The sequence below is a fragment of the Nelumbo lutea genome, chromosome 3 (genome assembly GCF_056320005.1).
Source record: "Nelumbo lutea isolate HS-2025 chromosome 3, American lotus-T2T, whole genome shotgun sequence".
Taxonomy (NCBI): domain Eukaryota; kingdom Viridiplantae; phylum Streptophyta; class Magnoliopsida; order Proteales; family Nelumbonaceae; genus Nelumbo; species Nelumbo lutea.
The window spans coordinates 38,755,619-38,782,899 of NC_142686.1; the positions used below are offsets into that span (position 1 = coordinate 38,755,619).

Consider the following 27,281-nt stretch of genomic DNA (forward strand, 5'->3'; position numbering starts at 1 on the left):
ATATTTTTGGGTCTGGGATCATTACTACAGTAAAACTTGATGGTACAAATTATTTGGAGTGGGCACAATCAACTAAGATGTCCTTTGGTGCATGTGGAAAATTAGGGTATCTCACTGGGGAGGAGAAGAAAGCTAATACAGACTCTTCCCGATGGGTGCAGGAGAATTACATGGTAATGTCCTGGCTGTGTAATTCTATGTTACCTCATATTGCAAAAAATTTCCTATGGGCTAATACTACTAAGGAGGAGTGATTGAAACCTACTCTCAGAAGCAAAATGAAGCCAAAGCCTATCAGTTAAGAAATCATGTGATAAGTATGAAACAGGGAGAAAAACCTCTTGCTGTGTATTTCTCCATGCTGAAAACCCTGTGGCAGGAAATAGATAACTTAGAAACTGTGGTATGGGAAAGTGTAAATGATGTGGCAACTCATCACAGACTGGTAGAGAGGAATAGGGTTTTTGAGTTCTTGGCAAGGCTGAACCTTGAATTTGACATTGCTAGGCAACATATTCTTTCTAGGGAGGGTGTGACACTCTCTCAGGCCTATGCTTTTGTCTCTGGAGAGAAAAGTAGGAGGAATGTAATGTTGAGACAGCCTGGGATTGACCAGTTGGCTATGGTTGGTACAACAAAACCTAAGTTAAATGGAGACAGGGGGAGTAGTGAGTCTAGAAGGGATGATAAGAACGACTTGGTGTGTGAAGGGAAATGCAAATGTAGTCACTACAGGAGACTCTTCAACCCCTCTCTCTCAAACTGATTGGGAATCTATTGCAATAGCAGCAGTGAGAATAGAATTGGAGTGGTTTGGATAGTAAGAAAGATTCACCCAGCTCTAGCCTTCCAGATGGACAGCAGAATGCAAGAGCCAACTACACCACTTCCTTTGCACATTACAGGTAGTTCGTATGCAACTGCAAATCTTGCATCCACTTTAGGTAAGGAGGGACCTCCTTGGATTATAGACTCGGGAGCATTTGAGCATATGACTAATGCCCCTACCATTTTTAGTTCCTATCAGTTGTGCTCTGGTAGAGATAGAGTCTCTACAGTAGATGGTTCACATATGCCCATTCCTGGGAAGGGGACAGTTAGAGTGACCAATGATATAACTCTGTCTTCCTGGTAATTTTGTTTTGTAGGATCTGGAGTCAAAGAAGATGATTGGGAGTGGTCGTGAGGTGAATGGAGTCTACTTTTTAGATGAGATTCCGAGACATCAGGGCCATTGTGTTAGCAACAACAGTAGTAGTGGGTCAGAGTCAGTGAACCAGATTAAGCTTTGGCACAATCGCTTGGGACATCTTTCTTTTAGTTCTTTGAAATGTCTTTTCCCAAAGTTGTTTGAGTCTGTTCAATTATCTACTTTGGAGTGTGAGAGTTGTCAGTTAGGAAAGCACTGCAAACAGTCTTTTAAATCAAGTAATAAAAGAAGTACTTTTGCTTTTAATATTGTTCAAACCGATGTATGGGGGCCATATCAAATCCCTTCCATGGGAGGATTCCGTTACTTTCTCTTGTTTGTGGATGATTATACACAACATTCTTGGATATATTTGATGAGATCACGTGATGAGGTTCCTAACTTAGTACGACAATTCCACCAGATGGTTCTCACACAATTTGGAGTGAGAACTAAGGCTTTTAGATCAGATAATGCCAGAGAGTACTTTGAGAAGGACCTGACCATTTATCTCTTAGAACATGGTGTAGTTCATCAGAGCAGTTGTGCATATACACTGCAACAGAATGGAGTTGCTGAGAGGAAAAACAAACACATTGTGGAGGTGGCAAGGAGTCTTATGGTGTGTGCTTCAGTTCCTGTGTAGTTTTGGGAGATGCAGTTCTTACAGCCGTGCATTTGATTAACCGTGTTCCTTCATGGGCTTTGGGGTTTAAGGTGCCATTTAGCCTTCTTTTTCCAGATGGAGAGGTTTTATATACCTCTGAGGGTTTTTGGTTGTGTTTCTTTTGTTCACATTCTTGGCTCTCATCGCAAGAAATTGGATCCTAAGGCCAAGAAATGTGTTTTTCTTGGGTATGCTTAGAACCAAAAGGGGTATTGCTGTTATGACCCAGTGTCGAGGAGCAAATTATTCACTATGGATGTTACCTTTTTTGAATCCGCATTCTTCTTCTCGAGTGGTTCTCCTCAGGGGGAGAGTTTTGGGGAGGAGAACTCATAATTTGTTCCTCTTCTTATTTCTGTGGTGCCTCCATTAGTTCATCTAGCATCTATATCAGCTCAGTCAGCACCTGCACCTCCAGTTTCATTACCTGAGTCACTACGGGCAGCCTCACAGAAATATCAGCGCCGATAGATGTGACTTCACACATCCTCAACCCACACCACTCTCTGTCAGTCCTTCTGTAACTCCAGATTTGGTAGATACATTTCCAAGTATTCCTCTTAAACTTGAGCCTGTTATGTTTTCTGATGATAATGTTTCTGTCCCTAACACCATTGTTGCAGCTGATCCCACTGACCTTGATCTTCCCATTGCACTTCGTAAGGGGAAGAGAGATTGTACAACCCACTACATTTCATACCATCTTTCCTACAGTGACTTATCACCCTCCTATCGTGCTTTTCTTTCTTCCTTGGATTTTGTGTCTATACCCAGGAATGTTACCGAGGCTCTCTCCAAATCTGAGTGGAAAATAGCCATGCAAGATGAGATGGATGCTTTGGTCAAAAACCAAACTTGGAAAATAGTTGATCTCCCTTAGACAAGGAGACAATCGAATGTAGATGGGTATTCACACAGAAGTATAAGGTCGATGGAAAGATAGAGAGGTACAAGGCAAGGTTGGTAGCAAAATGGTATACTCAGACCTATGGTGTTGATTATCTGGAAACCTTTGCACCAGTAGATAAGATGAGTTCAGTTCGCATCCTTTTATCTCTAGCAGCCACCTATTCATGGCCCTTGTTCCAGTTTGATGTAAAAAATTGTTTCCTCAATGGTGATTTACAAGAGGAGGTATATACAGACATTTTAACAGGCTTTTATGAAAATGTTGGTAAAGGAAAGGTGTGCAGACTCAGAAAATCTTTGTATGGATTGAAACAGTCACCTAGGGCTTGGTTTGACATTTTCAGAGGGGCACTCATCCGTTTTGGATACACACAGACACAGTCTGATCACACCCTCTTTGTGAAGAGGAGAGATGCTTTGGTGTCAATTCTGATTGTGTATGTGGATGATATAGTGGTGACAGGAAATGATCTGGAGGAGATTGATGATCTCAAAAAATCATTGCATCAAGAATTTGAGATCAAAGATCTTGGTGAGATCAAATACTTCTTAGGGATTGAAGTTGCAAGATCCAAGCATGGGATCTTCATTTCACAGAGAAAGTATGTACTTGACCTACTGCGAGAGATTGGGAAGCTGGGGACCAAATCAGCAGACACTCCTATTGATCCAAATCACAGAATTAATGGTGTGGATGGTGAATTGGTAAAGGATGTGGGGAGATACCAAAGAATGGTGGGCCGACTGTTGTATTTGTGTATGACATGACTAGATATTTCTTATGCTGTCAGTGTTGTGAGTTAGTACATGCATGCACCTCGGGTTCAGCATTGGGAAGCTATTGAGAGAATACTTTCATATTTGAAAAAGCACCCTGGCAGAGACATTCTTTTCTCAAATCATGAGAATCTGAAGCTAGAATCTTATACAGATGCAGACTGGGCAGGATGCTTAGATGACAGGAGGTCTACATCAAGAGTGTGTACCTTTGTAGGTGGAAACTTGATCTCCTGGAAGAGTAAGAAGCAAGCGGTTGTGGCAAGGTCAAGTGCAGAGGTTGAGTATAGATCCATGGCTCATGGTGTCTCAGAACTTCTTTGGGTTAGATCTCTTATGAGTGAGATTGGGTGAAAGCAGAGGAACCTATGATGTTATACTATGACAATCAGGTTGCAATCAATATTGCCCACAATCCAATTCAGCATGATATGAAAAAACACATTGAAGTTGATAGACACTTTATAAGAGATAGGTTAACAACTGTCGAAGTTTGTTTGCCTTATGTCTCTTTAGAGTTGCAGTTAGTTGATGTTCTCACTAAAGGGGTGGCAAAGAACAAGCTTGAACATGATCTACTTAAGTTAGGAATGTGTGACATTTACTCCCAACTTGAGGGGGAGTGTTGAAGATTAATTAGTTTTATGATGTTTTTCTGAGTAGATGTTTTATGTTAGTTGTTAGATAGGAGGTGGGGACCACAGTAGTTATGTGAGTCCAAATTTTATTATGTTTTTGTGTTATATATGTTGTTTTATGTTTTGCCACCCTAGGGCATATTTGTCTTTGTACTGTTCTATTATTTTAGTATAAATAATAAGTGAAGGGGGCGGCCAGATTATTGCTCTCTTTTGTTTTCAACTTCTCTTCTTCTCTTCTTCTCTTCTTCTCTCTTCCTTCTCTCTTCAAGAAACTGCTTTTCGTTCATATTTTTTAATTCAGCAGATTTCTACTCAAAGCCTCTTCTACTCTTCTTCATCACTCACCATTGAGGTATTGAGATTGATGCTATTTTCTTCTTCCTCTATTTTGGTTTTTGTTTTTTCTTCCTGTCTCTTCTTTAATTTTATTTTGCAATGTGCAACTCTCCATCTCTTATGATTCCAAGTTATGGCTCTGTTAGCAAATATCAACCTATTCAAGGACCTCACCTAACAACTTAAGCTTTTAGGTTGAATGGTTCTTTGATATGGTATTAGAGCTACTTTGACCGAGTGGACTAGTGTTTGATCCTTATTACCCCCATTATAATTAATTAAGTTTCAGCACAAGGTATGGGTGGGCCTATGCTTGTTCACACTTCAAGCCCAATGGGCTTTCGTGTGAGGGGGTGTGTTAGAAAATATCAACCTATTATTGATAAAAAAATATATAAACTTATTCAAGGACCTCACCTAACAGGCTCTTCTCCACTCTCTCGGATTGCATACAATTAGAGAATATATTCTGTCGTTCTCACTCTATGTCATACATCCTCAATTTGTTTGTTATTGTGGAGGTGATTATTTGTTCTTTGGAGTTAGGAGAATGACACATCCATACTTTGGGATTAGGAGCTATTGAAACTTAAATGAAATGATTTTGTCGTTTAATGTTTGTTTCTAGAACCCAAACATCTTATGTTTGTTTCATTGTCATTATTCAAATCCTTAATGAGTTAACCCCTTTTCACATTTATGCATCTCTTAATTTTTCTTGATCCTTGGTGGCTTCGTAAACACCATGAAAACCACCTAGAAGACCGGTTCATGGCTGTTGATGAGAAGCATCATTGTAGAATGTTAAATCAATTATTAATTAGTGACAAAGTTGTTATGTGTTTTCTACACTTTCTTTGTCGTTGACACATCGGTAGGGGCGAGTAAGAAAAACCGAAAAAACGAACCAAAAATTCTGGTTAATCGAATAAGTCGGTTCTGTTTTTTTGAAAAACCGAAGCTACTGGTTCAGTTTTGGTTAACCAATATAAAAAACTGACGGTTAGTCAAGCTGACCATTATATATATATAGTTATATATTATACATATATTTATGTATTTTTTATATATGTATATATTTTACATTATCTATATTTTATTGTTTGTATTTTGTAACATATAATATATTATTTTTTATTTATAATATAATATTTCATATGTATTTTTAAATTTTTATTATATTTATATATTTATTTACAATATATTTTATAAAGTAAAAAAACCAAAAAACCCATGAATCAAATTGATCAACTGGTTAACCGATCAGCTTTGGTTCAGTTTCGGTTACCGGTTTTCCAAAAAACCAGTACTACCAGTTTGGATTGAAATTTAGACCCACTATACATCGGGATACTCTAATACTGTGTTTTTTCTAGCAAATTTGGCCTTTTTATTAGTTTTTCTACTTTTTTGTTTGAAAATTCAGTTTTTTGGTGGAAACATGAAAAGATCTCCTAAGATATATATTCATTAATTAGAAAACTTCAGGATACAACAAGAAGTTGTGAAAGAAGCCAGCTTTGGTAGCTGACTCGGAACAAAATTACAAATGTGCCCAAAACATGTGTTCTTTGAACCCCTTGCTTTGCTAAGCTATTTGCCAAACTGTTGGCAGATCTCCTAACCCATTCCACCTGGATTGACATGTTCCTTGAGTCCTTGACATCCATTTAAGTCTTCGGAATTCATTCTTCAACTGCCATGTCACCCCTTCCCCTTTTTGCAACCATTTTATCACAGTTTTTGAGTCTCCCTCGATGATCAGTCTAATACCCAATTCTTTAGCCTTCTCAACCCCATATGCTGCAGCTAGAAACTCTGACCTTTCCACATCACCCTACTCCATAGGACCGGACTATAGAGCAATAGTGTTTCCATTTTCATCTCTAATGCGCCCCCCAATGCCTGAAGGGCCTGGGTTACCCACACAGCTCCCAAAAAAGTTCAGCTTCTTCAACTATCCGTTGGCAATTTCCTATTTTCTCAAATATATATATATATATATATATATATATATATATATCTATAAATATTAAATTTTTATCATTTTCTGTATTATGGTATTAGATTAAATATATATTTTTAATTTTTATCATTTTATTTATTTTTTGACAATTTCTTAATTTTGGTTGAAGTATATACTTTTTTTTTGATTTTATGTATTTTATGCAATTTCTGTGTTGAAACATATTTGAATTTTTATCAATTTATATGTATTTTATGTAATTTCTTCTTTTTTGTTTAAGTATATATATTTTTTAAAATTTTATCATTTCCATGTTTTTTTGCAATTCTTATTAATTTTTTGTTTTTCTGCAATCTTTCGTGTTTTCTTTTCTGCAAATTTATCTCAAATTTTGTGTTATTATTTTCGTGTTTTTTGCATTTTCAGTAATTTTATTAATATGTGTATTTTTTGTTTGGCTACAATATTTGTATTGGATTAGCGGGTCATATGGGTGGGTTCTGGTGGGTCAGGGTCAAGGTGGGTTGTGACCCAATAACACCCAATAAATATGTGTGGCAAATGGGTCAGCGGATCAATATGGGTGGGTTTGTAGTCAACCCACACCCAACCTAACCCAACCCTCCCATTTGCTGCCCCAACTAATGAAGGACAAAGTTGTAATTTTATATTTTAATCACTCTAATATAAATAGAAGAGTGTGGGCTGACCAAATGGCTAATACACCCATTTTGTCCCTACATTTTCCTCTTCTTTTCTCTTCTTCTTCTGGAAATAAAAGAAAAGTGCCCAACAATTCAAAGGTCATGGTTCTTGTTTGGCACAATGATGGAAGAGGATATTCTAGCTGGGAGTGAGAGTAAATCCTGGGTGTGTTGACTTTGCAATTAAGTTTAAGAAATGGTAGAGTTAGAAGTGTGTTAGGAGAGTTTTTACAGCAGGAGTGTTTTTCAGAAAGGTTGTTATATAGTTGTTAGGAGTTATTATTTTCTGTCCAGTTCAAATTAGAATTCCTAATCCAACTAAGAGTAGGATTCCCAATTTAGGACAACCAGTTGCTATTTTATGTTATAAATATAGGTGTCTTGGTTGTTTCTCAAGACAGTGAATAAATACAGAAGTTTGTTTCTTTATGTGGATCTGTGATGCTTCCTATGTTTGGGTTTGGGGCCTAAACCCTGTACAAATGAATCCTAGATTTCTCTCTTTACAGTTCTTTGTTGTGCTGCATCACTTTTGTCATGACATGATTCTTAGTGTTGTGATTGGTAGCTGAAAATTATAATTTAGAGCCTTAATGAGGGGATGAAATGTAACAGTTTAACTTCACTCTCTATGTTATGAATCTATATTAGTAGTATGTGTTGGAACTATCCTTTTCATTAATTTCTGTCTCTAGCTTCTTATTGGATAATACTCTTTTTGTTAAATGTCCTCATGCAAGCTTCATATTTAATTGGACAGCTGTGTGATAGTTGAGGATGGAAAGGTTGTTGCCTCAGGGAGGAACCGGACTACTGAGACGCGGAATGTACATGCCTGGTCTTTTTATTCTTTTCATAAAAGTCTGACTTCTTTGTTTATTGTGCTTGATTGTTTTCAAACCTCCTAGTTTTTTAATAATTAATAAACTTGTTATAATATACCAAAGAAGGGAAACCAAAAGGCAGCTTACAGTATGCCAATCTATGCACCCGAAACAGCCATCCAATTGAATACAAAATCACACTTAGCAAAGGATCTAAATTTTTTAATCCCAAAGGCCAATTCTTGCCAAAGTTACTGGCATCCTCCCAAAGTTGAGGTAGATATTTCTCTTTTATTCACCTAGTATACTCATTCCAAGAATTCTTCTCACCTTGCATTGCGAACATAATTGCTATTAACTTTACACAGATGAACTTTACTGTCCTTGAAGATAAGAGTGGCACTACAGTATTTTGCAGTCATGTTTAATGGTGTTTCAATCTAAAATATCACTTGATCTAATACTTGTTGACCCAAATGTTTCATGTATTTAAATCTTTGAAGGAAGAGAAGTGTTATAATCTGTTCACTTTCTAAAGTTTTTCTTGCATGCTATGTAGATTCAGATGGTTGATTAGAAAGCTGCCATTTAGAGGTGCAACTTAGGATGGGTTATCCTGGACCCAGCCCAAAAATGTAGTTTTGGATTTGGGTTTTGAAAATATGAATCCAATGTCTTACATATAAATATGTTGGCGTTTGGGCAAGGTGATTCTCCAAGAATGCCTTATTGCCTAGTCGTTGCCTAGGTGCCTATCTAGGCATTGCCTTGACAACTATGCACCTCCCCATCAATAAAGCCTTTAAACCAGTCCAGAGATTTCTTGATCAGAATCACCATAGATTTCCTGTCCTCTCTAATTTTTACCTGTTAAGCCTCCATTTGTTTCCTTGAACAGAAATTTTTTTCTTTTACACTGTCACCTCCTTTCTCCACTTTGTCACCAAAGTAAAGCCTATGGCTGCTTTTGAGTGTTTCATTCATCTCCCTTCCTCAGATCTCACTCATATTCTGGTTTGCATACTCAAAAAACTTTTCTCTGTTAGGAAACCAAACATTTCTCCCTCACTATCACCAGAGACATTTCCAAATAACCTTATAACCTCCTTGCATCTAGTCTATTGCTGCTCCTCCTGCCTTTCCAACTGCTTAAAGTGGCATCAGCAATATTACTACCTTGGGATTTATCTCTCCTTTTTCTGCTATGTATCAGTCTGTCAATGAAATTCTGTTATAGATAAAAAAAAAACATTACTATATTGGGAAAAGTTTCTTGAGTATGCAATTCAGGTTGCATGTCTTTTTCCAAATCTTTCTATCACTAAGTTCCATAATAGATCACTCCTGGAATCCCCCCACCATGACTTTGTCGTTCACCCAAGGATCCATGCTACAGTTTCTACCTCTCTATCCTCCATGTTGACCCCAGCTATACAACTTCTTTCAAAATTTATTCTTAAGTTTGAAAATCCTATCAGAAAGACTTGTCAGCAATCTTAAAATTCTTGCTTGTTGGGGATCTTCACCATCACAAAAAATTATAATATCATTTGCAAATTTTAGGTGAGTGACTACAACTTCATCACTACCAACTCTTGCAACCTCTAGAAGGACCTTCTTTATCTTCTCTAGAGATTAGCCTACTTAGAAACATCCGCAACTAAGGTAAAAAGGAAAAGTCATAAGGGATCTCCTTGTCTTTGGCCTCTAGAAGCAGGAAAAAAAATCCGTAACTACTATCCAGTATTGAATAGTGGCAAGTCCCAATGCATCCATAAATCCACTTGCACCATTTTTCCCCAAACCCTTAATTTCTCATCACCTGTAATAGGGAATATGGTTTAAAGTATTCCTAAATTTCCTAATATTTCCCCAACATATTTCCCTTTCTATGGGTAGTGACATCAAATTTTACTAGAATTGACATATTCCTCAGTGGATGCTACCAAGAGTACAAGAAATGGTTTCCACTTTCCATGACATATTTCCATTTCTTTGGCTGAACAGGCTATGAGACATGCAGAGATGGAAGCCATTGATGTTCTTCTTGAACAGTTGCAGAAACTTGGACTTTCTGAGGCAGAAGTTGCGGAGAAGTTTTCGAGATTTGGCTTTTATGTTACATGTGAACCATGTATTATGTGTTCCATGGCTTTATCAATCCTTGGTTTGCATATATAACCTATATTTCTCATTATGAAAGCTAATTTTCTTGTTAAATTTTATGCAATGGTTACATGCTCACAACACTTTTTGTTTTTTCTCTCTTTTATTCTTTTAGGAATCAGGGAAGTATATTATGGCTGTGCCAATGATAAATTTGGTGGATGTGGATCAATCTTATCAATACACTCAAGTAGCTCAGAGCACCTTTCCAGGTTTTCTTCTAAACCTTTGATATTAGAAGCAAGTGGTTATTCACTGCTTAATTTTCAATTTTTTTTTTCGTTCACTGGTATCTATCTACAAGTGATATCCTGTCCCCAATTTTCTTGTGCAGATTTTACCATAGTGGAAGTGTGATTTCAATCAGATAACAAGGAACAGTAATAGGTCTTAAAATTGAACTGTTCTTTGAAAATTTAGATGAAAGAAAAATTGTAAGATTGATTGAGAACAAGTTCCTCTGTCAGATGGACAGTCTGGACCTGGCACATCATCCCTTCTAGTGGTGGAAAAAACGTAGGTTGTTTAGAGCTAATCTCTATTTGACCTGGTTTGCTGTAGGGAAGCTTCCTACTTAACTATCTATCTATCTAAATGAAAAACGACATCCTCAGAAGTTAAATCCATGGACTAAGCACAAAATATAAAATGGTCTTCCTCTTGAGCCCTTTCCAATGTGGCTTGTTTCTTCTAAGCACTCGTATTTCAATTTTCTTTTCACTCAATGGATGCAACTTTCAATCCTCTCTCTTTCTCCTCTTAGGTAGATCAGGGAAATGTATTACAACAATGACAGGGATTGTCTCGTCATCTCTCAACCTTCTAGGTGATGCCTATAAATTCATATTCTTCCAGTTTGCCAATTTGATTTCCATTACATGCAATGGTTATGCTCTGGTGCAGAATAGAAGGATATATTTGGGCTTGTTTCAATAAGTGTTTGAGTTTTTTCTCTGAAAGGTTTCTTTACTCTCTTAGGGGACATTAAAAAAGGGGGTTATCATCATTATCATCATGCTTTATCCCAACTATATGGGGTCGGCTACCATGGGACATTAAATGGGGTATATTTTAATATTTTATTTGATATTTGCATTTTAGACTTTGGACATAAGAAGGGGATTTTGAACAAAATTCCAATGTGAAAAATCCTTGCTGTTCTTTTTTCTTCTTTCAAAGTTGTTGACATAGGACTCCAGAGGAGAGTTTAGTTGAGTGATTTTGTATGAGAGGGCACTATTGCCATATCTTCTTTATATTTTAATCAGAATGGGAGAAAATTTTAAGGGGGTTGGCAGATAAGGCCTCATGTGCAATCTTCTCATTTATTGTAAATGTGCAAGCAGGTGAGTCCATACATGTGAATGGGCCGAGAAGCACATGGGAAAGAAAACTGCTTTGGTTGTAGAGAACAGTTCTAATTCCAGGTCTTAATTATAGCATTATTCATAAGAATCATATTGTGAAATGCCTTAAAATAAGTGAACAGTTCTAATCTCCCACTCATTCTTTGGTGGACTGCAAGCTGTCTACTTGCTTCTCCATCTCTATTCATCATTGTTAATCACCCAAGTTACCTTCCTTTGCCTTAGACAACTACTAGATCTGATAGTTTGAGGACCCTCTACTTGTCTTCTTCCATTAGCAATTTACGGCTTATGGGATCAGAACTTTGCATTGTATTTTAATCTAAAATGTACATATGCTGAAGTAGTGAAGAATCGTTTTGAGGCCCACAATTTAACCGTGAATGAGATTGTTGCAATGGTGGATGCGCTTGGTGCAACAGTTGGGTTGCTCCATTGCGACTTGGGTGATCAGGGTTCAAATCTTGGAAACAGCCTCTCTGTATGTGCAGGGGTAAGGTTTCGTACATCTGTCCCTCCCCAGACCCTGCATTGGCCGGGAGCCTTATGCAATGGGCTACCCTGTTTTAGATTGTCCCAATGGAAAAACAGGATTCATGTAGCCAATCACATATAGTTGGGATATGCTTTATTCTTGTGTGATTGTTGCGATGAAAAAACAGGATTCATGTAGCCCAATCACATATAGTTGGAATGTGTTTTGTTCTTATCATTGTTATTAGTTATCCACCTTGCATTTATCTTAAAATTCTGTATTCTTTGGACAGTGACAACACTTCAAAAGGGAAAGGTTTCAAATGTACTGGAGGGATAATGGCATCAGAAGCCATCTCTCTTTTACGAAGCTTCTATGAACAGGGAAACCCCAATGGTATCTATCCTATATTCTAAAATGCAGTTGTTCATCTCAGATTCCTCATATTTCTTGCCAACCCTTTTAGAATTTTGTGTATTTTTTTTGAATTAAATAAAAACTAAATATGAGACTTAAAACTAAACTTACGTATAACAATTTCAGTTAAGAAAGTGATTGTAACATTGGCATCTTTTTAACACCGGATTGTGCATCGCATGGGTCCCTTCTACTGCTTTCCTAATATTCATTTATGTACTCTAAAAACTCTGTTTGCATTGACATAAAATATGTTATGTTTTCTGTTGGTTGCTGTCAAGGACTACATGCAAATGTGTAACTGGTAAACTGAGCATTCTTCATCTGATTTGATGACAAGATCTGATTTGTGCTGGTTACTTACTAATCAGGGATTGTCTGAGGTATTTCCAACTTTACTAGTGCTGTAAATATATTGGCTGGGTTTACATTTCCAGTACAAGTGTTGTAGTTGGCTTAGATTTGGGAGTTGGGATTTGGGGATCCAACCAATTTTCAACTGTTTTCTTAACTGCATCCTCTACCAAGCCTGTTTCAGTTCCTTTGCTTGGTTTAAACAAAAAAATCTCCAACAATCCTATGTTTCTGCCCCACTCATCATCAGCTCATTTGGAACAAATATTTTATGGATCTTATTCGAATCCTCAAGCACTAAAGGTTGTTTAAGAAGATGCGGGCTTCATCGGAGATTGTGCACATGCAGTTTACTAATGTTGGCATTGGGGGTGTAGTCCGTTCTTAACAGTACAAACTAATGTTGCCATTGGAGTAGGTGACTCTCAGGGGGTGAGATTTTGGCTTCTATGGAAGGAGTACAAAGAGCTAAGGAGCTGAGTATTAGTAAATTGACCATAGAAGGAGATTTTAAGGTGGTAGTGGGCTGGCTAAAGGAAGATATGAATGGGCTTTGGAACTACAGTAATGAATAGAAGAAATTCAAATGGCTGACACAGGACTTTGTTGTAAAATATATATGGGTTAAGAGAAGTGCTAACTCTTTGGCTGATGGGTTGGCTAAACAAGGGTTGAATAGGGACTCTTTATTTTGGGCTCATTTGTAATTGTACCTTCTTCTTTGGGGTAGCCTTCAGTTTTCCATGGGAGAGTTAAGAAAGCTTTTCTCCCCTTTCATGTACTCAAAGCTTAATTTTTAATGAAAAGTTACTTGTTATTGATAAAGAAAAAAAACAGTACAAACTAGTGAGGATAAGTTCCTTATTTTTTTCCTTTTTGTGTGCATGCATGTTTGGGTTGCAGTAGCACTAGTAAATCACATTGAACAATAATGCCCAACTAGGGAAGTTGGACTTTAACCTCATGCCTGACAATATTTTTCAGTATAATATGTTAAGTGGCATTAGTAGTTTTCCTTATGCTAGAGGTTCTGTTCTCAAAGACAAATGCAAGAAGATGGAGCTAACTGGCCTTGTATCATTTGAGATGTTAATTGTTTCATACTTCACAGAGGTCCAAAGAATTATAGATAACTACTTTCACAGAGGTCCAAGGTTTAAAATGTCAATGTCAGTAGAAATGTCCTCCAGAGTAATGGTTTTGCCTTTCTCATGGAGGCTCTGTGCTTGACCTGTTCTTATGATCTATTCTTCTCTACTCATTGCTGAGTTTTTTCATAGCTCTTGTTCATGATGGAAGGACACATTGAGGATGATTTGGTGAGGTGTTTGGTTTCTTTGAGTGGAGAGGAGAATGGCGTGGATATGGAGGAAGATTGTGGAGTGACCAAAGTAAATGGAAAAAATGCCTGCCATAATTGTCAAGGCATCACCTAGGCAACTAGGTGCCTGCCTAGCTGACTAAAATGACAAGGTGGGTGCCTTATTACAATACCATTCATATTGTTGCATGTTACTAATATGTATGTTACTGCATTCTATTATATACTATATGTATCATTTATACTTTGTTTTAAAGTTTTACCATTGAAATTTAAAAGATCCAAAGGTTTTGAGAAGAGGAAAAGAAAATAAAAAGAATAGAAATATAAAGAAGTTTCTTTCCTTTTTGTTTTCTTTCTACTTTCTCTCTCTCTTATATCAAATAACTGAAATCTACCCTTGTTCTTTTTCTCTTTTACTTTCTATATTAAATTTTATCATATAAAACTATAACCTTTATTAGTTGCTTATTTGATATGAAATTGCCTTATGAATTTTTTGTTATATTAATATTATTTTTGAAAGTATTGAAATTAATAGAACTAAAATCATATTGTCCTAGATATGTTGATTTTCCATGTTTTGAGAGGTAGTTTTTTGTTTCTAATAGAGAAAATTGCTATTTTCCCAATTGAATGCATGCTGAATTGTATATAAAACTAGAAAACTAGGAAAAACTTAGGTGCCTCGCTACCACCTAGAATTGTCTACGCCTTAAAAACTATATGATGCCTTCATGGAAAAGTTTTTGGGGAAAAACTAAGTTGGTGTTTCAGTGAGTGATGTGGGTAACTTAAATCAGGAAACCTAGCGTGAAAACAGCTAGAGGCTTCCCTGGGGATCCCCAGGTGGCAAACCTTTTTTTGCTTCAGTTTTAGCATCTTCTTTCCCTTGTCCATTCTGTTTGTTGCCCCCAGCCATCGATTTTCCAATCAAATTTCCTTCCCTAAGGTGTGGAGACCCAGCTTTTTTGTTTTATGAGGTTGAGATACAAAAATCAGTTTCTCCCTTTCAATTCACCCTGTGGATGAGATTCGGGAATTTCTTGTCAAATCTTTCAAGCTACAAGCCAGCTTGGTAGTCACAGCAATTGATCCTAAGAATGTAGTGATTCATTTTGTTGATGAATCTTATTACCTTTGGGGTTGGATGAGAGACTTTCAGGATCAAAAAGTTCCTCTTCTATCATTCTTAAATGAACTCTGTGCATGGAGCTTGGGTGGGAGCCATTGGTGGTGCCAGCTTGGATCTTTCAATTGGACAACTCGGCCCCTATGAAGGCTGATGATTCAGCTGGGTTGAGCTCTAAGAACGCTTCTGTTCACAAGGCAACTTTGACATTCAATCCTAGAGTTTGTTCAGATGATGATGATTGCATTCCGAGGAGAAAATATGATCCCTTCAAGCCTTATGATTCTGAATGAAGGATGTTCTTGGTGTTTTAACAAAGAAACCTGTTTGAGGCATCCAAAAGACCCTGAATATGTGGAAGGCTCCATTCCTCTCACTAGGGCAGGTTCAGAAGATGAAAAACTGATGGTGGTGGTGGTGAGGATGAAGGTTTTCAGCCAGTAAGGAAAAGGAAATCTAAAAAGTTTCAACAGGATCCTAATCTCATCCGAGTCACTAGATCGCAGACATGACAAAGTATGAAATTATGAATTCTAGCCATCCTTTGTCAGGTATGATTTAGTGTTGAATGTTAGGGAGATAAATAATCCCTCAAATTTTGTGAAGAACTAAGAATTTAATCAAAAAACACAATGTGGGTATTCTTGCTATCATAGAACCTATGGCCTCGGTTCAATTGCTCGAGATGGTTAGTAGGAAATTATGGTCAAATGGTTGACTTAGTAATAGTAATTCCAATAATAAGAATATTGTGTTTTGATGGGGTCAGTTTTCTTTTAATTTATTGTATGCCTCAGCACAGTTGTTAACCGTTTCAGTTTGTAATGATGCTGGTGATTCCTTTTTGTCTATTGTTCTAAGTGTGACAGGATAGAAAGGTCAATTTGGCAGGACATTGTGGATATTTTTATCTCTTCCACCGGTACCTAGATTGTTGAGGATTTTAATGCCATCCTTACTTTGGAGGACAAGATTGGTGGAAAGGATCCGGATTTGTCTTCAATTTTTGACTTTAATGATGCCATTAACTGTGCTGTTCTTGTTGATGTTGGTTATAGTAGCATTTGTTTTATGTGTTGCAATAATAATTGTGTGGATTGTGTTTGGGCTCGTTTGGATTAGGTGCTGGTTAGTGCTAGCTCAATGCAAATTTTCCAGTTAAAGAGAGCATACATCTGAACCGGTCATGCTCTCACCATGCTCTTACTCTTTTCTCATTGGCTGAGGTTGTCTTTCAGAGTCTGAAACCATTCAGGTTTCGGCAAATGAGGAGTTATCATGATGCTTTTCTTAGTTTTGAACAGAAACTAATCCTCTTTGGATTTCGTTCTAAAAGATTCACCGTCTCAGGGTTGCTTTGAAAACTTGGAATTGGGACTGTTTTGGGAATATACATCAGAAGGTGAAGGATGCAGAAGATTTGGTGTTGCATGCTGAAGCAAATTATTAACAGTTGAACACAAAGCAATCCTGGATGCATCTCATTGATTGTAAGAAAAACTTGCAGGAATTCTATAGAAGAGGAGATATTTTGGTGCCAGAATTAAATTCCTCTATGACAGTGACAAAATTACTAAGTGTTTTTTTTTTTTTTTCCACTTGTCAGTTAAGTTGAAGAGAGCCCAAACCTTGCTCAACTCACTATGTTGAGAACTTCTTCACTTGCCTCCCTACTTGAATGCCCTAGTGAACAGCTGCTGCTTGGGAGGTGGACTGTGATTGCCCTCTAGATCCTGATGGTATTGATTGGTTTTGTGAGCGGGGAGGTAAGGTAACAGTAGGGACCTACCTGAAAGACGGTAGATGGTCTGAGAGGAAAAATGAGAAGGCAGGGTTGCAGAAAGCTCTAATGGAGGTTGTAAGAGAGTTAAGAATGTAGTAGAGCAAAGCTTACGCACAGGGATGGTAATAGATGCATGTAGAGGGCTTCGGTTCTTCTCCACTTATAGACCCTACTGAAATGGGAAATCACGTAATTAGCAGCTGCAGCAACTTTGGTAATGTATCATCACAATGCAGGAAAACACTGCACTGGTGTATTAAATCGCAAGTATGCTAATGTCTGAGGCTTGATCAGGTCTACTGCTGTGACAATGGCTTACTTCGTCTCGCCACAGGAATGCTGGTTTGTTATGGTTTTCATGCTGAGTGAAATTGTGTTGTAGGGGTTTCCTCCAGGTTTTAGTTGCAATTAGGTATTCTTCAGCACAATTTGCCCATTATCCGGGTGGAAATTTGGGTTTGTAATGTGATGTGATTGCGCTGTGGTCACATGGGTGTTTACAGTGCAATCTTTATAGGGTCTAAATCCATGTACTTACAAGTTTTTTACTAGTTGCTTGGAAGTTGTTAGCTCAATTTTTGGTGAAGAAGTTAGACGTTTTCTCAATGGAGGTGAGTTTTTTTTTGATAGGTAATGTGGAGGTGACTTGCCTAGAAGTTTTACGTCGTCTTTTATTACATTAATCTCTAAGTGTAGTAATGTTGATGGCTTCTTGGAGTTTCACCCTTTTAGCCTTGGAAATTTATGCTACAAGATTATTGCTAAATTGATTATTAGAAGTGTTGAAGTTTGACCTGCCCTAGAATTCTGTCTTGTTCGTTGACTGTAAAGTAAAGTAAACAGCAAGTAAGGGAGGAAAGAAGAGAGAAAAGAGAGGAAAGAGAGAAAGTCTGGTTCAAATTAGAGAAAGATGTAATCCCTAGATTCGGCCAAACCTGTTATTATATTATTAACTTATTGGAAAAGACTTAAGTGCCCTTCTTTAAGTAAGAAGCACTTGAACTAACATAACAATACACATCAACATTCTCAACAAGTTCAAAGACCGAAATACCCCTTCACTAACACCACTAACACTCTCCCTCAAGCTGGTGAGTATATATCATATAATCCCAGCTTGTTACATATGTAGTCCACTCTCCCCCGACTCAAACCTTTTGTAAACAAGTCTGCCCACTGGTTTCCCATACTAACATATGCAGTTTCTATCACCCCATTCAGCACCTTCTCTCTCACAAAATGATAGTCAACTCCGATGTGCTTGGTTCTTTCATGAAACACCGGATTGGAAGAGATATGAACCGCTGCTTGATTGTCACAATAGAGCTTCATTGGAGTACTAATGTCATATCCTATCTCCTGTAGAAGGTTCCTCAGCCACACTAATTCACAAGCAGTATGTGCCATGGCCCTATATTCTGCTTCTACACTGCTTCTTGCCACAACCGTTTGCTTCTTACTTTTCCACGTTACCAGGTTACCCCCCAGAAAGGTGCAATAGCCTGTGGTGGATCGTCTATCAGACATAGAACCTGCCCAATCAGCATCGGTGTATCCTTCTACTACCAGTTTTCCACCACTCCTATACAGCAAACCACGACCAGGAGCTCCTTTCAGATACCTCACAATCCTTAGCATTGCATTCCAATGTGGGACCAAAGGTTTTTGCATGAACTGACTCACCACACTAACCGCAAATGAAATGTCTGGCCGAGTAATGGTTAGATAGTTTAGTTTGCCTACAAGTCGTCGGTATCTGCCAGGGTCCTCAAATACTTCACCTATATCACTGCTCAGCCTCGTATTTGTTTCCATAGGTGTCTCAGCCGGTTTAGTACCCAACAACCCTGTTTCTTCTAGTAAATCAAGCACATATTTCCTCTGACACAAATTAATGCCATGCTTAGATGTTGCTACCTCTATGCCCAAAAAGTATTTCAACTTGCCAAGGTCCTTTGTCTGAAAGTGTTCTTGTAGGAATGCCTTCAATCTGTCAATGCCCATTTTATCATTCTCAGTCACAACGATATCATCCACATACACCACCAATATTATTTTGCCTGTCGAAGAGTCAAGACTGAAGACAGAATGATCAACTTGGCACTGTTTCATACCAAACTTCTTGACCACCTCACTGAACCTACCAAACCATGCTCAAGGGGACTGTTTAAGTCCATATAGCCTTCTTAAGTCTGCATACCTTACCATCCTCCCCTGAGCAACAAACTCTGGTGGTTGCTCCATGTAGACCTCCTCGAGCAAATCACCATGCAAAAAGGCATTTTTGATATCTAGCTGATGTAGAGGCCAATCATACATAGCTGCAAGGGAATGGTAGAAACCACAACATCACAGGTACCAGCCCTAACTAGGGCTTAGAAACCACAACAACCAATCACCAATGACACAATCGGAGGCATAGGAACTTCCTAGGGAAGAGGGCGATCACTCCTTTTCAGCCCTTTTCCCAGTCTCCAACTCACAGTTGAGAAACCCAAGGGAAACCCTAATTCGAATGCACAGAAGGCATAATTCTAGCAAGTCTGATTTGTTGAACCTCGCTCTGATACCATGTTGAAGTTTGACTTGCCCTAGAATTCTGTCTTGTTCGTTGACTGTAAAGTAAAGTAAACAGCAAGTAGGAGAGGAAAGAAGAAGAGAGAAAAGAGAGGAAAGAGAGAAAGGCTGGTTCAAATTAGAGAAAGATGTAATCCCTAGATTCGACCAGACTTGTTATTATATTATTAACTTATTGGAAAAGACTTAAGTGCCCTTCTTTAAGTAAGAAGCACTCGAACTAACATAACAGTACACATCAACATTCTCAACAAGTACAAAGACCGAAATACCCCTTCACTAACACCACTAACAGGAAGGTTTGCTAACTTCCTCCCAAGTCTGATGTCCACTAAAAAAGGTGCTTTTTGTCAAAGGCCATAATATTCATGACAACATTACCTTTGTGCAAGACTTGGCTTTGGATGTGGATGAAAGGTTAGTAGTCATACAAGACTACAAATATCTCTTAGGTTTTGAACAAAAAATAAAGAAAGGAAGAGAGAAGGTGAGAAGAAAAAAAAAGAGAGATGAATAGGGAGAACTCGTGGAGAGGTATTAGAAAGAAGAGAGTGGTTGGTGTGTTTAAAAACAACCGCCCCACTCCTTAATTTAAATACATAGTTTCCTAATTGTAAAAGAACTTTAATGCTTACATGGCAATAAAAGATAAGATTAAAATAAAACTAATTGTAGATAAGATAGAATAAAACTAATCCTACTAGGAAAGTTGATCCTAATCAATTTAAATCTAAGTACATCTCTGAGTGTCACACGAACACACATAATGTGGGGTCCACAGTTTCCTACACTCCCCCTCAAGTTGGATAGTAGATATTTGTCATTCCCAACTTGCATAGATCTTCTTCTAACTTCTTTCTTGAAACAGCCTTGGTGAGTAGGTCAGCAAGCTGCATGTTGGAGGTGATGTAGGGAAGGCATACTTCTTGAGTTGTAACCCTTTCTTTGATAAAATGCCGGTCCACTTCAATATCCTTAGTTCTGTCGTGCTGTATTGGATTATGGGCTATATTGATGGCAGCCTGATTATAACAATACAACATTAGGGGTTTCTCATAAACAATACCCAATTCCTCAAGTAATGATCTCAACCATAGAATCTCAGCCACACCATTTGCCTTAGACCTATATTCAGCTTCAACACTTGAACGAGAAACAACACTTTGTTTCTTACTCTTCCAGGAGACCAGATTACCTCCTACAAAGGCACAATATCCAGAGGTAGATCTTCGTTCATCAACATACCCAACCCAATTGGCATCTATGTAGACTTCTATCATCATGTGGTCATTTTTCTTGAACAAAATGCCTCTGCCTGGGGACCTCTTCAAATATGCTAATGTCCTTTCAACCGCAAGGAGGTGAGTAGTTCTAGGAGAGTGCATATATTGTGTTGAGACCCAAACACCCCCTCCAGAACCCACTAGGGTAGTGGAGCAGGCCGCCACCTATCAGCCATTCACAAGAAGACAGAGGAGCCAGGTAGTAGAGCCCTAGAATTAGTTACACTCAGAGTTGGTTACTCTACCACCTGAAGATTTTCCACCAATGTTATCTGCCAGAGTTAGTTATTTAGAAATCAGAGAATATTCCCTATGATATTACACCTGTAGGCCAGCTATATAAGGCCATCATCACATAATGAATGCAATGAATGATTCTCCCTTAATTTTCCTCTCCCTGATTCCAGTTTTTTCCTTCCCTCCCTTCTCTCTTTTCTCTCCATCTTTTGTTTCAGGAGGTCAAGCCTCCCTCGAAGAGTTTTCCGAGGTGAGCGGAAACTCACCAAGTTGGTATCAGAGCAAGGTTGCAGACCAGCTATGCCATAGACAAGATCCTCTACCATGGAAGACAAAGTCGACCAACTTGAGATTGGGTTCCATCAGGTACTGAACGAACTCAGGGATCTCAAGGTGGTCATCTCTAACCTCGCCTCCCAACAACAATCCGACGAGACCAGTCATCCAACAGGGGTCGATGCCTCTGTTTCCGATAGCCAGGGAACTGGGGGTCACCCCGTCGGAAAGGTTACTAAAATCAATTTTCCCAACTATTCCGGTGGAGATCCCATTCCTTGGATTTTCAGAGCAGAGAGATTCTTCGAGTATCATGAAACCCCTGCACACCAGCGCGTCGCCATCGCTTCCATTCACCTAGAAGAAGATGCTATTCTCTGGCTTTAGTGGTATCGACAAACCCATCCTCAGGTACCTCGGGCGGAGTTCATAGAAGGTCTGTGCATCCGTTTTGGGCCGACGACGTTCGTGGATTACGACGAATTCCTCACTCGACTAAAACAGACCGGGACAGTAGCAGACTACCAGCTCGAGTTCGAAAGAATGGCGACCAGGGTACATGGATGGCTGGAGAAGGCTCTGGTAGGGTGTTTCGTGGGAGGTCTCAGAGAAGACATCCGCCTGGAAGTGAGACCTCTTCGACCAGCGGCAGTCATGACGTCGGTGGGAATGGCTCGTCTGCAAGAAGAGAAGATAGATAGCATGCGCAAAACCAGCAAGCCTTCCTACCCAAATGTGAGGGCTCCCCATCGGACCGAACAACAACCCATGAAACAAATTGGGGATTCTTAGAACCCCATTCTGTCCAGGCCCACTGTGCCTTTCAAGACTGTGCCCTTCAAGCGCCTCTCATGGGCTGAGATGCAGGCTCGACGCGAGAAGGGCCTCTGCTACAATTGTGATGACAAGTTTGGACCGGTCCATAAGTGCCGAGTCCAGCGAGTTTTTCTCCTTCAGACAGAGGAAGAACCGGAAGAAAAAGTAGAAGACTGTGAACTGATCTTAGTTGAACCAGAACTGGGGGGAGCCGAGATCTCCTTACACGCCCTCATGGGCCTCAACCCTCTTCAGTCCATGCGAGTAGAAGGAAAGTTGGTGGGCCGATCTGTGATGATCTTGATTGACAGTTGCTCAACCCTGACTTTCATCATTTGCCGCTTAGCAAGGCAACTAGGTATGTCTTTACAACCCACTCCACTCTTTTCAATCTATGAGGCTAATGGAAGTTAGTTGACATGTGATGGTGTGTGCAAGAAGGAAAGGATCCTTATACAAGGCCACTATTTCGTGGTGAGATGAGATCCTTAGACTGCTCAAGGCCAACTTGACTAAGGCCCAGCAAAAGATGAAGGCCTACTATGACTCTCACCACCGCCCACTAGAGTTTCAGGTAGGTGATTTTGTCTTCCTTAGGCTCCAACCTTACCGCCATGTCTCAGTGATGAGACGGGCTTGGCACAAGCTAGCTCCCAAATATTATGGGCCCTATAAGGTGCTGGAGAGTGTGGGCCTTGTTGCTTACAGATTGGACCTCCCTACTACCTCGAAGCTACACCCGGTGTTTCACATTTCACTTCTCAGGAAAGTTGTGGGGAATCATACCCCTATCTCACCGAACTTACCCCAATTTACAGATGAAGGGGACATTTACACGGAGATTGTCAAGATTGTGGATTTCCGATGGGTTCGGCGAGGAAGGCAGGTGGTGCCAGAAGCCAAGGTTGAATGGGCCGGTCTGCCTCCAGAAGAGGCCACATGGGAACCTTATCTAAGGCTGAATGAGAGGTTTCCCAACCTAGACCTTGAGGGCAAGGCCAGTGCTAAGGGGGGAGGAACTGTTGAGACCCAAACACCCCCTCCAGAACCCACTAGGGGAGTGGAGCAGGCCACCACCTATCAGCCATTCACAAGAAGACAGAGGAGCCAAGCGGCAGAGCCCCAGAATTAGTTACACTCAAAGTTGGTTACTTTGCCACCTGAAGATTTTCCACCCATGTTATTTGCTAGAGTTAGTTATTCAGAAATCAGAGAATATTCCCTATGATATTACACCTGTAGGCCAGCTATATAAGGCCATCATCACATAATGAAAGCAATGAATGATTCTCCCTTAATTTTCCTCTCCCTGATTCCAGTTTTTTCCTTCCCTCCCTTCTCTCTTTTCTCTCCATCTTCTGTTTCAGGAGGTCAAGCCTCCCTCGAAGAGGTTTCCGAGGTGAGCGGAAACTCACCATATTGACTAACTACACGGACTACATAACTGATGTCAGGTCGTGTGAGGCAAAGATAGAGAAGCTTTCCAACTAACCGTTGAAACATAGTTTTATCTTCAATAGGCTCTCCACCCTTTGCACTAATCTTGTGGTTCTATTCAATAGGTGTGTCCGCAGGCTTAACTCCCATGCTTGGATCTAGCTACCTCAATGCCCAAGAAGTATTGTAGTTCCCCTAGATCTTTTACCTCAAACTCTTGATGAAGGAGTTGCTTAAGGGACTCAATCACTAGTATCACTCCCGGTTAATACAATGTCGTCCACATACACGGCAAGCAAGGTTACAGAGGAACCCACTCTCTTAATAAACAAGGTGTGGTCTCATTGAGCCTGCACATATCTGAACCTATCAAGGGCTCGTCTAAATCTGTCAAACCATGCTCTGGGGGACTATTTTAGTCCATATAGAGCTTTTTCAATCGACAAACCTTTCCTGTCTCTGTACCATAAAATCCTGGAGGCAATTACATGTAAACTTATTTCTGCAAGTCTCCATTGAGAAAGGCATTTTTAACATCCATCTGATACAATGGCCAAGAGTAACTAGCTGCAAGAGATAATAGTACTCTAATAGTGGTCATCTTTGCTACTAGTGCAAAAGTTTCTAAGTAGTCAATACCATATGTTTGAGTAAATCCTTTTGCAATTAATCGGGCCTTATACCTTTCAACGGAACCATCAGCATTATGTTTCACAGTGAATACCCATCTACATCCAACCGATTTTTTTCCTTTAGGTTGATCAACTATCTCCCAGGTATTGTTTTTGTTGAGGGCATCCATTTCTACTTTTATTGCATCTTTCCATTCTGGTGCTTCCAATGCTTCTTGTATTGTTCTGGGAATGGGAATATCAACAATGGATGCCAGAAAAGACTTGTAGGAGGAAGACAAATGATCATAGGATAGGAACTGATAAATGCAGTGAGTTGTGGTGCAACAACGTTTGCCTTTACGAATTGCTATGGGGAGATCAAGGTCATTGAATGAAGCTGAAGGCTCCATGGATGGATATCTCTCATCTGTAGTATCTGTGGTATCTGGATCTGGATCTGCAAAAGGAACTGGGGCTACTGTGGTACCTGGATATGGATCTGCAGAAGGAACTAGGGCTACTGTGGTATTGGGATTTGGATCTACAGAGGGGACTAGGATTGGCCTGCACTGCTGCTGTCCAAAATCGACCTATCTCCATCGTTTGTGATAGACTCTCACATCTTTGCACCTTTGACATGAAAGGATGAGAGATCCATCACATGGACGCCCAAAGATTGCGGAATAAGGGGCGAATTTAAAAAATTTTTCCTCTCCCTTCAACTGGGAATCACATTCCCTATTTAGAAAATCATATTTTCAAGGATAAATCTTGAACCTTAAACTGAACCAGATCTGAATCAAAAGGAATGGGAGAGAATAATACCTGATACAGAGAAGTAATATCTCCCAACGAAGGTGTTCACGCCCAAGGAAGGATCCAAAGACTGCTCCCACTGAAGATGGCGCAGTGCAGGATGGAGCAGAATCAACAGTGTTCTTCCCCAAGAACTTTGTCCTTCGCAAGAATCAGTAGAATGGTACGCGAGCATAGCTTCCTTTTCAATCCTTTCTCAAAGAACTGATGTCAAGATCCAATCTTGACTTCTCCCACAGCTGGAGATCGAACTGGCAAACAGGGCGACAAGAGCAGGGAGGCGGCAAGAGAGTATTCGCAGGGTGCAGAATTCTCTCTTCTTGATTTCAGCACTAAAGAGGATCTTGTTGGTCTCTTGTTGGTCTCCCTCAAGGCTGCCGCCCCCTCCTTCTTTTTGTTAACTTAAAAGATCAGCTCCTAATCCCATTAGGAGGTGCTTATCCAAATCATATTTGGATCAGCCTTCTCTTCTAGTGATAAGGATAAACCCTTATCTTATCTGCAGATTAGATTAGCTTTATCCTAATCCCATTAGGAGGTTTCTAGATCTGAATCACATTCAGATCTGGACTCTCTGAGTGGATAGGATTAAGACCCTATCCTATCTGCTAATCCATCTCAGAATTCGCCTTTAATTAACTAAATAAATAGCCCAGTTCGAAATGGGCTTTAGGCCCATCAAGCTTATGTGCTCACTTAACTTTCCTAACTGCTGCCTAGTTGGGCTTCCTTGTATGGCGTGGGACCCAAGCATTGATCTACACATCAGCCACATGGGTTCGGCCCAGCCTTTGTTACAAGGCCTGGTCGAATACACTGTTAAAGACAGTGAACCCCCTGAAACCCATCGAATGGGCTCTATGGGCCCAACACTTACCCTAAGTGGTCCCTGGGCCAAGCCACCTTGTAACACTCAGGGACTGTGGGCAGATGCAAGATTAGCCCAATAGGTATTATCCTCAATGGTCTTACACTTAACCTCTCAGCCCTTAATGATCATACACTGCCCGACAAGAGAGGACCTCTCCCTCGGCTGCAAGGAACAGTGTTGCACTCTCCACTTATATGGATCCCGGGAATTAAAACCTTTTGCAAACATTTTAGAAACCATAATATATATACTTTTATATCTCATATAAAATATACTTTGCAAAACAAATCTCAACGGTTGAAATCGGCTGCCGGCAGTCTTGGTTTCCAATAGTCAGAGCGCATCCCAGATCATTACCTTTGTCCGACAAAGGGGCTGATCCTATCACTATGATCACCCACTCAGATGAATTCTCGGATTGTCCCAACATACCCAGGTTTTGACCCCCGCTAAGGATCTCACTGATTTGTACATCAAAGACAGACTGATCCGACACCTAGTGCAGTATCATAATCGAGTCTAGGGGTCGGGTGTAACTTTCCAGTTTTGCCCATCAATCTCCAAGGTCTAGGGCAATACTGGAAATCTGGTCCAATTCAAAGATTCAATTAATCCCACACTGTATGTGCCTAGGGTCTCACCCTGGTAGCTGAGACAAGCCACCCCAACCGACTTGGTGGCACCACAGTGTCAGCCTTGTTAGGATAGGTCTCCCCAGACTGACCCACTGGCTGTGAACATTCTAAACTAACACGAGTCTCAATAAGTGTCCAGTTTAAGGGTATTACACAGAAACATACCAAGGGAACATGAATCAAATATGCACTTTTATTCATTTACAATAAACTCATAAAGTGCATCAATTTTGATTGAAGCTAAGGGCATACAAAACTGTCTAACAGCTCCCACTTGCACTTAGGTCCAATCAGGTACTAGCCGGAGTCCCATGCTTTCCACGTGTTTCTCAAACACTTTCTGTGATAGTGGCTTTGTCAATGGGTCTGCTACATTTTCCGCTGATGCTACCTTCTGAATCAGGACGTCCCCTCTACCAACAATCTCCTGCAGTATGTGGTACTTCCTCTCGATGTGCTTCGACTTCGAGTGGGCTCGTGGCTCCTTAGCCTGAGCAATGGCTCCATTGTTGTCACACAACAATGGGATGGGTGATGTGTCGGACGGAACTACTCCCAACTCATGAATGAACTTCTTCATCCATACGGCTTCTTTGGCAGCCTCACTTGCGGCAATGTACTCGGCCTCGGTCGTGGAGTCTGCAGTGGACCCCTGTTTGCTGCTTTTCCAGCAAACAGCACACGATCCTAT

At 39.8% G+C, this 27,281-nt stretch overlaps 1 protein-coding gene across 13 annotated transcripts in view; it reads left to right on the forward strand.

Moving 5' to 3' along the window:
• Positions 1-27,281, forward strand: part of EMB2191 (Cytidine/deoxycytidylate deaminase family protein) — a 91,933-nt gene that overhangs the window by 50,318 nt on the left and 14,334 nt on the right. For 5 of the 13 annotated variants that reach the window (XM_088978411.1, XM_088978412.1, XM_088978413.1 and 2 more), the window contains 4 exons: positions 7,950-8,016; positions 10,021-10,180; positions 10,295-10,391; positions 12,314-12,417. In XM_088978411.1, coding sequence (XP_088834537.1) covers positions 7,950-8,016; positions 10,021-10,180; positions 10,295-10,391; positions 12,314-12,417 — 428 coding nt within the window. Of the gene's footprint in view, positions 1-7,949; positions 8,017-10,020; positions 10,181-10,294; positions 10,392-10,513; positions 10,696-10,942; positions 11,006-12,313; positions 12,418-27,281 lie in introns of all 13 variants that reach the window. The other 8 variants (XM_088978406.1, XM_088978407.1, XM_088978408.1 and 5 more) reach the window with 3 other exon arrangements.